The following is a 14,526-nucleotide window of genomic DNA, read 5'->3' as shown; positions in this document are numbered from 1 at the left end:
CTATTTCTTTTCCACCAATACTGATGTTCTGGTTGGGTACCAGAAGTTATTAAAATTAATTAAAAATAATGTATACTACAGAGAAGGAAATAATGTGCTGTAAAATTTTTTTATAATTAGATTAGTAACTGATTATTATATATTACTTTAAGGTTAATTTAAAAAACGCTTTGCAATTACTGCAGCTACGCTAATGGTTGAATTCAAAAATCTCCCTTTTGCACCTCGCTGAAACAAATAAGAGGTGCAATTAGAGGAGGTAAATTTTGTTTTGTAGACCTAATTCTTCGTATATCTTTCAGCTTTTTTATTTCTTAAAAGAAGCAAAACATGCAGATTACTTTATAACTACCTTTGTCCGACTTGTGATGGTTGTGTCAAATAAGCGGCTGTTTTACTTCAAAGAGAACCTTTTCCTCAATATTGAACAGTTATTTGCCTTTTGCTTCCCTTTTTAAAAAAATACCGTTATGTCTATATGTTTGCGCCAAAAATGAAAATAAGTCGGTTCTGGTTAAGAAGGAATTCTTTAAGTTGGGAATAGTTTACCCAATTTAAGAAATAGAGAATCACTTTTCGTTGGGTGGTACAACAGTTTGGACGTATTTCTTTCTTTGGCAATTTATCTATAAGTATATACAGGATGGTTAATCGTCAAACGGGCCATAGGAAACCCAGTGGAAAATTCTAAATTGTTGAATTCCTGCTTCCCTAATTATTTTACACCAAAATTCAAGTAAAACTATTTGTAGAGGACTGAAATATGTTTCGAAAACAAATGTTAAAATTGTTCTCCGAATTTAACGTATTCCAAAATTTTGCAAAAATATAATACATTTTTCAGGCCACCCCTTAAAGTCAGTCCACACGCTTTGCAAGAATGTGTATGACATGTTGGGTTTGGTCATATTGATGTTTCTGATATTTGACAATATTTGAATTGCCAAAATTTTCATTTTGTAATTTATTGTTTAAAAAACTATAAAGTGAAATAAAAATGTATTCAATTGAGGAGAAAGTAGCAATAATAAAAATGATTTATTCAGGCAATAGTGCGCGAATTGCAATTTCTTGATTTAGCGTAAGATATCGCAATAAACCAATTCCAAGTTACAAAAATTTTAAAATTTTAAAATTTTACAAAATTTTGAAAATACTGGGACCGTGATTTCTAATTATACCTGTACAAACAATATTGCTGAGGTACCAAGAAATTTAGAAAATCAAAATTAAATAAATATATTAACAGCAGTAGTAGAAAATCCTAAAATAAGTTCTCGGACCATTGCAGACCAGTTTAATATTTATAATTCCACGGTATTAAAAATTTTGAAAATGAATAATTTCCGTTCATATAAGAGGAGATGTTGAGTCACGAGCGGAATTTTGTTATGAAATTTTAGAGAGGAATAATGCAGATAGACAATTAAAAAAATCATTTTGTTTAGTGGAATGTACATTTACATTAAATATTGAACCAAATGTTCAAAATTATAGGATTTGGTTTCAATAACTGGGTGGTTAAGTAATTCCTTAAAAACAGCTTTAATAATTGTTTGATTGAACCTGACTAGTAGCACTAAGTGGCACCCGAGACTGGGAGATCTAGCTCCAAACCATTTTATCTGGGGGCATCTAAAATCAAAAATTAATTCTGACCAAAAATTTACAGATATAGAAGCATTAAAATTAAAAATGCGAATTATTGAAGAGTGTGCAAAAATAACGCCACGTGTTCTGGCCAATGTTAGACGAGAATTTTACAATCGATTGGGATACTGCTTAGTACAAAATGGCTTATTGTTTGAACATTTGTTATAGTTTTATGTTTAGAAATTATCATAAATTATTTTTAGGAAGGATCACAGTAAAACTATATTGAAATTCTTTGAATTGTTGTATAACCTGAAATTAAATTGGAGTGGATTATAATAATATCTTACATTAAATAAATATCTGGCAGTGCTCGCACTATTGCCTGAATATAACATTATCGCGATTTTTCGTGAACTGAGTACATTTCATCAACTTTATTGCTTTGTAAACAATATAATTTATTGCTTACAAAATACTATTTATTGTTAACTAGCAGTAGTACTAAACATCAATATGATCAAACGCAACATGCAATACATATTCTTGTACCGCCTGTGGCCTGACTTTAAGGGGTGGCCTGAAAAATATATTATATTTTTGCAAAATTTTGAAGTACGCTTAATTCGTAGAACAATTTTAACACTTGTTTTTAATGCAGATTTCACTCCTCTATAAAAATTTTCTTATAACTTTTGATGTAAGGGAAGCAGGAATTCAACAATTTAGAATTTTCCATTGAGTTTCCTATGGCCCGTTTGGCGATTCACCACCCGGTATACACACTTCTATTGTATCTCAAGTAGTTTGATCCAACACTCAAGTAGATCAAATATGCATTATAATTTAACTTCAAACGTTTGATACTAAAGTTTAGTATAATTGCGATTTAAGAGGTAAGATCATTTAGAGTTATTGTAAGTGGTCTTACTATTAATATTACCTCCAACTATCTTCAAAAGCAGATATTTTCCTGATAGGTGGTGAAAGCTAACTACCGATGCAATCAATTCCTCTAAGGGACAACTATATCATCAATAGAACTTGTCAGAACTTTCATATCTTTTCATTAACAAATATTAATTACAAAAATTCATTATTTACATAAAAGCTATGCAAGTAGCCTCTGGTGAACCAAGTGCGGTTTGGTCCTTATTTTAATTTTTGGTAAAACCGATTTTTATAATCTTGTCTCTGTACTTTTGCAACTTTATTGTAAATTAGTTTAGTATTATTTTAGTACTTGCTGAAAATTATTACTTTTAAAGCCAGTTATCTCAAGATAAGTCTAAAACATTAAGAAGAGATATTTATATGATCTACTCTTCTAGATTTTTTTTAAAACATCAAGTTCTCCTTAATGTTATATTTTATTTATATTTATGTACATGTTTCTATGTCTACCATATTGAAAGATTTCGCATTTTTTTACAAGTTACAGTAGATTTATTTGTATTTCTTGTTTTTGGAATTCACCCGTCTGGTGATTAAATTATTGAATATATTTTGTTTTGTTTACCTACTGAATTTTATTTATCTACTCCTAATAAGTTCTCTGATAATAGAGTATCTCTGAATATTTGCTAATAAAAATATTTAACTATCACGATATCTTCGACCAGTGGAAAGATCAGGCTGTATATGTTTGTGGGTAAATAGGTGGACGAATTCCACCGAACATATTTTTTATTTGTTTATGTAGTGTGTTGACCAAATTTATCTAATAATTAACTGTTAATATCTTTTCTTAGATTTGCTCTCAGAACCTAGTTATCTCTCCTTATCTCTTTTCGTTTCTAAGGTTTCTTAATTTTTCCCTTGTAACTTCAAAAAATTAAGTGGCATTCTTTTTCTTATCTTCTCTTATCTTTGGTAATTTTACCTATCTCTCTTATTACCTATCTCTGTCTTTTCTAATCTATCTTATCTTGTATTATCTTTAATACTTCTTCTGTTGGATCCATTCCCGGTTAAAAAAGATAATTTTGAATCCCCGACTTGCTCTCCACCAACCATCTAGCTGCTGTTTGCAGTGTCTTCATTGGTGACCTTTCTAGCACCATCCAAAACCGGTTTCCGAGGTTACAGTGTAAGTAAAGAAATATTCAGATTCGAAGATGATATTGGAAAAGTGGCCTCCATTTTGTCGAACTTCTTCTTCTTAAAGTGCCCTCTCCTCAATGGAGGTTGGCTACTACAATTTTAAAATCTTCTCTATCTTCAGCTGTTCTTATTAGCTGTTCAAAATTTAGCCCTGTCCATTGTCGGATGTTTCTGAGCCACGATAGTCTTTTCCTTCCTAGGCCTCTTTTTCCCTCGATTTTTCCTTTCACTATAAGTTGGGCATATTGGAACTTATTATTTCTCAGTATGTGGCCTAGGTATGATGTTTTTCTAACTTTTACTGTGTTAAAAAGTTCTCTTTCCTTGCCTATTCTATGCAGCACTTCTTCGTTTGAGGTATGCGATGTCCATGAAATTTTGAGCATTCTCCGGTAGATCCACATTTCAAAGGCCTCCAATTTATTTGCGGTTGATGTTTTTAGGGTCCACGTTTCAACTGCATATAGAAGAGTCGACCAGACGTAGCATTTTGATAAACGTAGTCGAATTTCGAGTTTTATTCGAGAATCACAAAGCAGTTTTTTTATTTTTTCGAAAGATTTTCTGGCCTGTTCTATTCTCGATCTTATTTCTAGATCAGGATTTAGGCTGCTATCGATCCAACATCCCAGGTACTTAAATCTATTGACCTGTTCTAAAATGTGCCCATTTATTGTGCAAGGTTGAGGTACGTTTTGGTTTTTTCGGATTGACATCACTTTGGTTTTTTTAATGTTTATTTTCATACCAAATTGCTCACAGGTCGAGTTGGTCTTGTCGATGAGTCGTTGTAGACCTACGTCGGAATCCGCAATTAACACTGTATCATCGGCGTATCTGATACTGTTGATATTTACGCCATTTACCTTGACTCCATCCTTGGAATCCTCCAATGCTTCTTTAAATAGAAACTCGGAGTAAAGATTAAACAGCAGAGGCGACAGAACACATCCTTGTCTAACTCCCCTCCTAATTTCTACTTCTGCGGATGTGGAACCTTCGATCCTAACTCTGGCGTTTTGGTTCCAGTACAAGTTTTTTAAGAATTTGATGTCTTTTCTATCTAAACCGACTTCTTGCAAACGTTCTAATAGTAGGTCGTGTCTTACTCTATCAAATGCTTTTTCGAAGTCTATAAAGCATATAAATATATCTTTCTGTTGGTCGTAGCATTTTTGGGCGAGAACTAGTAAACTGAACAGGGCTTCTCTCGTTCCCATGTCGGCTCTGAATCCAAACTGATCGTCTCCGAACACATTCTTGCAATTGCGTTCGTTACAAAGCCGTTTACGACATTGAGTAACATTTCTTGAGGTATTGCGTTTAGCTTTTATAACGCTCCTTATATACGCATAACACTTTCACCATTTTTGTAATGAGTTTTCACAGCAAATACGTAACTAAACTTCCCACTCTTAAGATGTAGATTCACAACGTTTACGTCGCAAGCTCGTATTGGTATTACGTGTTCCCTTACTTGTTTATAATATTTTTTTACGTAATATAGAATTTAATGCTTTTATTACGCATTATAAAATTAAAATACATTGACAATAACAAATTTGTGACTAATTGTAGTCTTTTTGCCATGTCGTAACATTTTGAATTCGAAATTTTGAAAATACACTTTTCAATCCAATTTCCTCGTACAAAAACTTAATACGAAACGTCATAGCTTAAGCAGACCATCAATATAAATCATATAAACGTTTGATGTATACCTGTCTAACATAAAAGCGTAGAGTAGCACAGGTAGTAGGCATAATTCTGGCTCATAAATGATATGTAAACCTTCATATGCCGCCGTATGGTCGAATACTGTAAGGGGTGTATATTTACGCTTCCTAATTGGCTTCATTTTCAAGCTTAAGTGTGATATTATACAAACGGATCAAAGGCTCGAGCAGTCTTTGGGTAAACAATGGCTTTTTTAACGGTCCTCACATATAATACCGGCATATCAAAGTAATTTGAGAGTCTTGCCACACGATATTATCTCTCCTAGGTAAATTTGAGCTAAATTAAGATTATTAGGATAAGTTATTTTAAATTTAATCAACTAAAAATGTATTATAATTAATATATGAAGATAATTTAAACAAAAAATCGATTAAACACATAAATTTTCTTTTACTTATTCATATTTTACAAAGCAACTTAGCAGAAGATCCTATTTTTATTAAAAAATGTCTTTAAAAAACATGTATTTTGAAAACAATTTTTGAGCTGATGTCGTGAAACCTAAAATGTCTATTTTAATTTTCCATTATCACCAGCATATAATCTTTATATGAAAATCTTTAAAGATGTTACAAAAGAAAAAATGGGACGCCCCCGAAAGAAATGATTCTAATCGGTAAAAGAATATCTGAAATTGTTGTGGGTAAAAAATTAGAAAAACCAAAAGTACAGGACAGAAATAAATGTAACATTATGCCTCTAAAGGTTCTTGAGCTGAAACAGCCGATACTACTAACAATCATGAACACTAAATGCTCTGCAAGACTGTTGTAGCCGCTTTACTCAGAAAAGGTCTTACCTGAGAACTTAACTGTATATATCTCAAAGGCCGTGAAGTGTGTAGTAAGGATTTTAAATTGTCCTGGTGGAGGGAACACCTGGACTGCAAAATGGAAAAAAGGATTCAGTAGCCTTTTGGACGTACAAAAGTAATTTTGAAACATATAGAGTATACAGTCAAAAATAAAACATTATCTATATATGGTGAAGCCTATATTAACATAAACTATCGCTGTGTAATGGCATTGGTCTAAACAAAGGCACAGTTGGTTAAATTTTAACTGCTGACTTCTTTTAATTTGAAGTCCTGTTTGGCTTATATGCTTTTTATAGATTCCAAAAGACTCCAATATTTTGGGTAGTAATTGAGAACAATTTTAATTCTGTGTTCATTTTCATGTTTTTGATAAATGGGTATAATGAGACCCAGCACTGCTCCGAGTGGAGTATCAGTAACAGCGATTGGATTTTATCATGCCCTCGGTTCCTATGTATAAGTATCTCACTCAGTGTAATAATCTAGGGTATAAAATCTGGATTTTTCAGACATGAAGTAAACAAAACAATGAAAAGAAGGAATAAAAAATAAGGGAATTAAGGAAAAGAACAGTGATAACTGTGAAAATCCGTAGTCATATTTCTTTTAAAATTACAACTTTTACACCATAACCAGTAACTTCAAAAACTTATCAAAAAATTTTTGATTTTTCTTAATAATTCTTCTTTTTCGTCAAGGAACATATGGAATATGTTATTGTAATATTATAAAGGATTTTAGTAATTTTATATGGAATAAATCTCAGGAACTGTTGTAAGACTGCGCCCTCCTTTATAGTAATTTGCCTCGAATAACTGGACTCTCAAGGACCAATTGAAATTTACAGGGTAAATTAGTTCCATGGTAAAATGGAGCTAATCTCTCGATATGAACTACTTGGCTTTATGATAACTGGATGTAATAGATTAGATCGTTTATTTTCTGCAGGACGGTGTACGAGCATTTCCTGTTTCGTTGAAGTTTTGGCCAAAGTCCTTTTTTACGTTTGACATGGCATAACCATACTGGGTCACCCCTTTCGAAAGTTGTCCCAGTAGCATGCATGTTAAGCTTGGCCTTGGCTTTATCACTTTGAAGCTTTAAACTTCAACGAGTTTTCCAATTTTTCTTTTAAATTTTCAAAGTAAAACAGTGATGAACATTTTTCTTCGCAGTAAGGCAATCTTGAGGAAGCATTTCTCTTCTAGTGATCAGTATCGATGGAGAATAACCGGTTGCTTCATGTTCGGAGCTTCTATAGGCCAACAGGAATAGAGGAATTAAAGTACTCCAATTGATTATTAGCAACAAACATTAAAAGTTATTGACAAATAGTTCTATTATATCTTTCGATCATTCCGTCTGATTGTGGATGGAGAGGCATAGTGCGAGTTTTCTTAATACCCAAGATTTTAATTAATGTTTGCAATAATTCTGATTCAAAACTTCGTCCAATATCAGAATGTAACTCTAAAGGAACTCCATGTCTTAATATGAAGCGTGATATGCATGCTTTTTGATTAGGAAGGGGTACAATTGCAGGCCATTGTGAAAAATAGTCCATTATGGCCATTAAGTACTTGTTTTGTTTTCTTTCTGTGTTATTGAAAGAGGATATCAACTGTGCATCGAACATAGGCTCTTCTAAATCTATATTATATTCGGCAAAACAATTATACAACCATCTCTCTTTGCAACTTAAATCTACAATTTCTTTCCTTAAGTTCCGTAAAGTGACAAAAGCCTATCTATCTGAAAGACCATATTATTCAGTGGAAGAGTTTCTTAACGAATAACTAAGAAATTATGTACGTTTAGGTACAAGCAAGTAAAGTATTTATATATATATATATATATATATATATATATATATATATATATATATGCTGTCACTATTTTTCCGGGATTGACTCCGCGTTGTAAAATGCTGGTTTTCTTGAAAACCATTGTTTTGGCGACGTTTCGGCAAGGTCTCACTTGCCATTCTCAAGCCTGGTGGATCTACTTCTCGTCGTTACTCGATTAGTACTGGTCGACTGGGCATTTCGGCGCTCGTTTAAATACTCTCTCGGCGGCGCGCGGGCTCTTGTGATTGGTCCTGCCTGTGTGCGAGTGGGCGGGGCCTTGTCTGGCGGTCTCGCTGTTTGTTTTTTCTGTGCGTTAACTGAAGTTGAATTTTTTTGGACGGTTCTTTGCAGAGCTGGTTTCCATGTTGTTGGTAGTCTTTGGGCATCATCTCGAGTGTTTAGGTTATTTGGATATTTTTCTATTTCTATGGCTTCCCTGATTATTCGCTTGGTTTTGTGTTCGATGTTCGCTAGCATTGTTGTCTGTTCTAGATCGATTGTGTGTCCTGTTGTTAGGGCATGTTGTGCAAGGGAAGATGTCTTTTCTTGCTTTGCAATAGCGTTTCGATGTTCTTCTCGTCTTACTTGAATTCTTCGATTAGTCTGTCCGATGTAGGATTTGTCGCAGCCTCCACAGGGAATCTTGTACACTCCTTGGTTTTCTAATGGGATTTTGGTTTTTGCGGAGTTAAGCATATTAGAAATTTTCTTATCCGTGTTGAATATTGTCTCTATTTTATGTTTTCTTAGGACTCTACTGATTTTTTCCGTAGTGCCCTTCACGTACGGTAAAATCGTCTTAGCAATAGGTTTTTCTTTTTCTTCTGTTGATTCTCTGCTTTTTCCTCCTTGTGATTTTTGTGCCTTTTCAATTGTGTACGTGGTGAAGCCATTTTTTCTTAATGCTGTTTTGACCGTTTTCATTTCTTTGTTCCTGTGTTCTTCATCTGTTAATCTTTCTGATCTTATAGTCAGGGTTTTGATGACTGACTGCAGTTGTGCAGGATGGTGGTGTGAGTCAGCGTGTAGATATCTGTCGGTGTGTGTTGGTTTTCTGTATACCGTGTATCCTAAAGTTCCATCTGTTTTCTTGATTATTAAAACATCCAAAAACGGTAGCTGTTGGTCTTTCTCTAGTTCCATAGTAAACTGAATTTTGGGGTGGATGGTGTTAATGTGATTTAGGAATGTATTTAGTTTTTCTTCCCCATGTGTCCAGATAATGAAGGTGTCGTCCACGTATCTCAACCATAGTTTCGGTTTATACTCTGCCGTTGTTATTGCTCGTATTTCTATTTCTTGCATAAACAGATTTGCTATCACCGGTGACAGTGGTGAACCCATGGGTGCTCCCTCGACTTGTTTGTACCTTTGGTCTTTGTATATGAAATATGTGTTGTTGAGGCAGTGTCTCGTTAGGTTTAGTGTATCCGGTGGTATTGGGTATTTTTTTCCTATAATCTCTAACGATTCTTCTACTGGGACGTTAGTAAAAAGTGACACCACGTCAAAACTCACTAGCAAATGTCCCGGGTCAAGAGTCACGTCCTTTATACGCTCGATGAAGTGGCCTGCGTTCTTGACGTAAGAATCCGCTTCCTCTGCGTACGGTTGTAACTGATTGGCTAAGAACTTTGCAAGCGGCTGTGTGGGTGATCCGATTGAACTAACTATTGGTCGTAGTGGCATCCCAACTTTATGAACTTTTGGTAAACCGTAGAGCTTAGGGCACCTAGATGATTTTTCGCGTGGAATCAGCTTGGGCTGATCCTCCTTTTTTATGTTTGAAACTTTGATCTTGGCCTTCGTTGTTTTTTCTAGATACGTTGTTGGATCTGTGGCAATTTTTTCGTATGCTGTGTCGTTTAGAAGATCTGTTAATTTTTTGTCGTAGTCATCTATATTCATTACTACCGTGGCGTTACCTTTGTCCGCTGGAAGGACGATTATTTCTTTGTTTTTCTGCAAATCTCGCAACGCCTCTTTTTCCTCACGTGTTAAATTTCTTTTTGGTGGTTTGGCTGTCCGTAATATCTGCGATACGTCTTGGCGTATGATCTCAGCTGTTTCCGGAGGTATATTGGTAATGGAACTTTCTACTTCGCTGATAATGTTTTCAACAGGGATTCGTGCGGGGGCTACGGCGAAATTAAATCCTTTTGACAGAACACTCGTTGTGGCCTCATTTAATTCGAGATTCGAAAAATTGTAAACCAATTTGTGTGTTTCCGTCGGTGGTGTTTCCTTTTTTCTCGGTCTTTGTTCGGCTGTTAGACTATTGAACTTTTTCAGTTGTTTTATTTTTGTTAAGTCGGCGTTTGTCTCTGCTCGAAAGTTGGATAGTGTTTCCAGTGTATTCCATAGTATTGGATGTAAACTATTACTTAGAACTAGGTGTAGCTCTAGTAATTCTGAATTGACTTTGTCGATATCCCGCCTCGTGTCATGGATAGCTTCCCTAATAAGTGCAAAACTGGCCCTTCTTAAGATGTTTTTAGTTTTATAAGTCTTTTTATGAAACGTAAGCTTCATGCTTTTAGGAATTATGTCCTCGTCGCGGCAGCGTTCTAAAAAAGTGAGATTACACAAAAGTGTGCTTCGTTTGGATCGTAGTTTTTCGTATCGTCTAATGTCTGGTAGAAATTCCTTCCCGTAAAGGTTAATTATGTTTGTTTTGAGGTTTCCGCGGGAGCTATATGTGCTGTCACTATTTTTCCGGGATTGACTCCGCGTTGTAAAATGCTGGTTTTCTTGAAAACCATTGTTTTGGCGACGTTTCGGCAAGGTCTCACTTGCCATTCTCAAGCCTGGTGGATCTACTTCTCGTCGTTACTCGATTAGTACTGGTCGACTGGGCATTTCGGCGCTCGTTTAAATACTCTCTCGGCGGCGCGCGGGCTCTTGTGATTGGTCCTGCCTGTGTGCGAGTGGGCGGGGCCTTGTCTGGCGGTCTCGCTGTTTGTTTTTTCTGTGCGTTAACTGAAGTTGAATTTTTTTGGACGGTTCTTTGCAGAGCTGGTTTCCATGTTGTTGGTAGTCTTTGGGCATCATCTCGAGTGTTTAGGTTATTTGGATATTTTTCTATTTCTATGGCTTCCCTGATTATTCGCTTGGTTTTGTGTTCGATGTTCGCTAGCATTGTTGTCTGTTCTAGATCGATTGTGTGTCCTGTTGTTAGGGCATGTTGTGCAAGGGAAGATGTCTTTTCTTGCTTTGCAATAGCGTTTCGATGTTCTTCTCGTCTTACTTGAATTCTTCGATTAGTCTGTCCGATGTAGGATTTGTCGCAGCCTCCACAGGGAATCTTGTACACTCCTTGGTTTTCTAATGGGATTTTGGTTTTTGCGGAGTTAAGCATATTAGAAATTTTCTTATCCGTGTTGAATATTGTCTCTATTTTATGTTTTCTTAGGACTCTACTGATTTTTTCCGTAGTGCCCTTCACGTACGGTAAAATCGTCTTAGCAATAGGTTTTTCTTTTTCTTCTGTTGATTCTCTGCTTTTTCCTCCTTGTGATTTTTGTGCCTTTTCAATTGTGTACGTGGTGAAGCCATTTTTTCTTAATGCTGTTTTGACCGTTTTCATTTCTTTGTTCCTGTGTTCTTCATCTGTTAATCTTTCTGATCTTATAGTCAGGGTTTTGATGACTGACTGCAGTTGTGCAGGATGGTGGTGTGAGTCAGCGTGTAGATATCTGTCGGTGTGTGTTGGTTTTCTGTATACCGTGTATCCTAAAGTTCCATCTGTTTTCTTGATTATTAAACCTAATAACCAAATAACCTAAACACTCGAGATGATGCCCAAAGACTACCAACAACATGGAAACCAGCTCTGCAAAGAACCGTCCAAAAAAATTCAACTTCAGTTAACGCACAGAAAAAACAAACAGCGAGACCGCCAGACAAGGCCCCGCCCACTCGCACACAGGCAGGACCAATCACAAGAGCCCGCGCGCCGCCGAGAGAGTATTTAAACGAGCGCCGAAATGCCCAGTCGACCAGTACTAATCGAGTAACGACGAGAAGTAGATCCACCAGGCTTGAGAATGGCAAGTGAGACCTTGCCGAAACGTCGCCAAAACAATGGTTTTCAAGAAAACCAGCATTTTACAACGCGGAGTCAATCCCGGAAAAATAGTGACAGCACATATAGCTCCCGCGGAAACCTCAAAACAAACATAATTAACCTTTACGGGAAGGAATTTCTACCAGACATTAGACGATACGAAAAACTACGATCCAAACGAAGCACACTTTTGTGTAATCTCACTTTTTTAGAACGCTGCCGCGACGAGGACATAATTCCTAAAAGCATGAAGCTTACGTTTCATAAAAAGACTTATAAAACTAAAAACATCTTAAGAAGGGCCAGTTTTGCACTTATTAGGGAAGCTATCCATGACACGAGGCGGGATATCGACAAAGTCAATTCAGAATTACTAGAGCTACACCTAGTTCTAAGTAATAGTTTACATCCAATACTATGGAATACACTGGAAACACTATCCAACTTTCGAGCAGAGACAAACGCCGACTTAACAAAAATAAAACAACTGAAAAAGTTCAATAGTCTAACAGCCGAACAAAGACCGAGAAAAAAGGAAACACCACCGACGGAAACACACAAATTGGTTTACAATTTTTCGAATCTCGAATTAAATGAGGCCACAACGAGTGTTCTGTCAAAAGGATTTAATTTCGCCGTAGCCCCCGCACGAATCCCTGTTGAAAACATTATCAGCGAAGTAGAAAGTTCCATTACCAATATACCTCCGGAAACAGCTGAGATCATACGCCAAGACGTATCGCAGATATTACGGACAGCCAAACCACCAAAAAGAAATTTAACACGTGAGGAAAAAGAGGCGTTGCGAGATTTGCAGAAAAACAAAGAAATAATCGTCCTTCCAGCGGACAAAGGTAACGCCACGGTAGTAATGAATATAGATGACTACGACAAAAAATTAACAGATCTTCTAAACGACACAGCATACGAAAAAATTGCCACAGATCCAACAACGTATCTAGAAAAAAACAACGAAGGCCAAGATCAAAGTTTCAAACATAAAAAAGGAGGATCAGCCCAAGCTGATTCCACGCGAAAAATCATCTAGGTGCCCTAAGCTCTACGGTTTACCAAAAGTTCATAAAGTTGGGATGCCACTACGACCAATAGTTAGTTCAATCGGATCACCCACACAGCCGCTTGCAAAGTTCTTAGCCAATCAGTTACAACCGTACGCAGAGGAAGCGGATTCTTACGTCAAGAACGCAGGCCACTTCATCGAGCGTATAAAGGACGTGACTCTTGACCCGGGACATTTGCTAGTGAGTTTTGACGTGGTGTCACTTTTTACTAACGTCCCAGTAGAAGAATCGTTAGAGATTATAGGAAAAAAATACCCAATACCACCGGATACACTAAACCTAACGAGACACTGCCTCAACAACACATATTTCATATACAAAGACCAAAGGTACAAACAAGTCGAGGGAGCACCCATGGGTTCACCACTGTCACCGGTGATAGCAAATCTGTTTATGCAAGAAATAGAAATACGAGCAATAACAACGGCAGAGTATAAACCGAAACTATGGTTGAGATACGTGGACGACACCTTCATTATCTGGACACATGGGGAAGAAAAACTAAATACATTCCTAAATCACATTAACACCATCCACCCCAAAATTCAGTTTACTATGGAACTAGAGAAAGACCAACAGCTACCGTTTTTGGATGTTTTAATAATCAAGAAAACAGATGGAACTTTAGGATACACGGTATACAGAAAACCAACACACACCGACAGATATCTACACGCTGACTCACACCACCATCCTGCACAACTGCAGTCAGTCATCAAAACCCTGACTATAAGATCAGAAAGATTAACAGATGAAGAACACAGGAACAAAGAAATGAAAACGGTCAAAACAGCATTAAGAAAAAATGGCTTCACCACGTACACAATTGAAAAGGCACAAAAATCACAAGGAGGAAAAAGCAGAGAATCAACAGAAGAAAAAGAAAAACCTATTGCTAAGACGATTTTACCGTACGTGAAGGGCACTACGGAAAAAATCAGTAGAGTCCTAAGAAAACATAAAATAGAGACAATATTCAACACGGATAAGAAAATTTCTAATATGCTTAACTCCGCAAAAACCAAAATCCCATTAGAAAACCAAGGAGTGTACAAGATTCCCTGTGGAGGCTGCGACAAATCCTACATCGGACAGACTAATCGAAGAATTCAAGTAAGACGAGAAGAACATCGAAACGCTATTGCAAAGCAAGAAAAGACATCTTCCCTTGCACAACATGCCCTAACAACAGGACACACAATCGATCTAGAACAGACAACAATGCTAGCGAACATCGAACACAAAACCAAGCGAATAATCAGGGAAGCCATAGAAATA

At 36.2% G+C, this 14,526-nt stretch overlaps 3 protein-coding genes across 11 annotated transcripts in view; 2 read left to right on the top strand and 1 right to left on the bottom strand.

Moving 5' to 3' along the window:
• kek3 (leucine-rich repeat, immunoglobulin-like domain-containing kekkon 3 protein) overlaps nt 1–14,526 on the top strand; it is a 680,415-nt gene that overhangs the window by 451,588 nt on the left and 214,301 nt on the right. The window lies entirely within an intron of this gene.
• Nucleotides 1,606–10,632, bottom strand: LOC140451338 (uncharacterized). The gene is made up of 2 exons (XM_072545083.1): nt 9,163–10,632; nt 1,606–1,635 (listed from the first exon to the last, which is right to left on the bottom strand). The coding sequence occupies exons 1-2, from the start codon at nt 10,630–10,632 to the stop codon at nt 1,606–1,608; spliced, it is 1,500 nt and encodes a 499-aa protein (XP_072401184.1).
• LOC140451337 (uncharacterized) lies at nt 12,414–13,214 on the top strand. Its single transcript, XM_072545082.1, has one exon. The coding sequence runs from the start codon at nt 12,414–12,416 to the stop codon at nt 13,212–13,214; it is 801 nt and encodes a 266-aa protein (XP_072401183.1).

The sequence above is a fragment of the Diabrotica undecimpunctata genome, chromosome 9 (genome assembly GCF_040954645.1).
Source record: "Diabrotica undecimpunctata isolate CICGRU chromosome 9, icDiaUnde3, whole genome shotgun sequence".
NCBI classification, from domain to species: Eukaryota; Metazoa; Arthropoda; class Insecta; order Coleoptera; family Chrysomelidae; genus Diabrotica; species Diabrotica undecimpunctata.
This window is presented reverse-complemented; position numbering and strand designations above follow the sequence as displayed.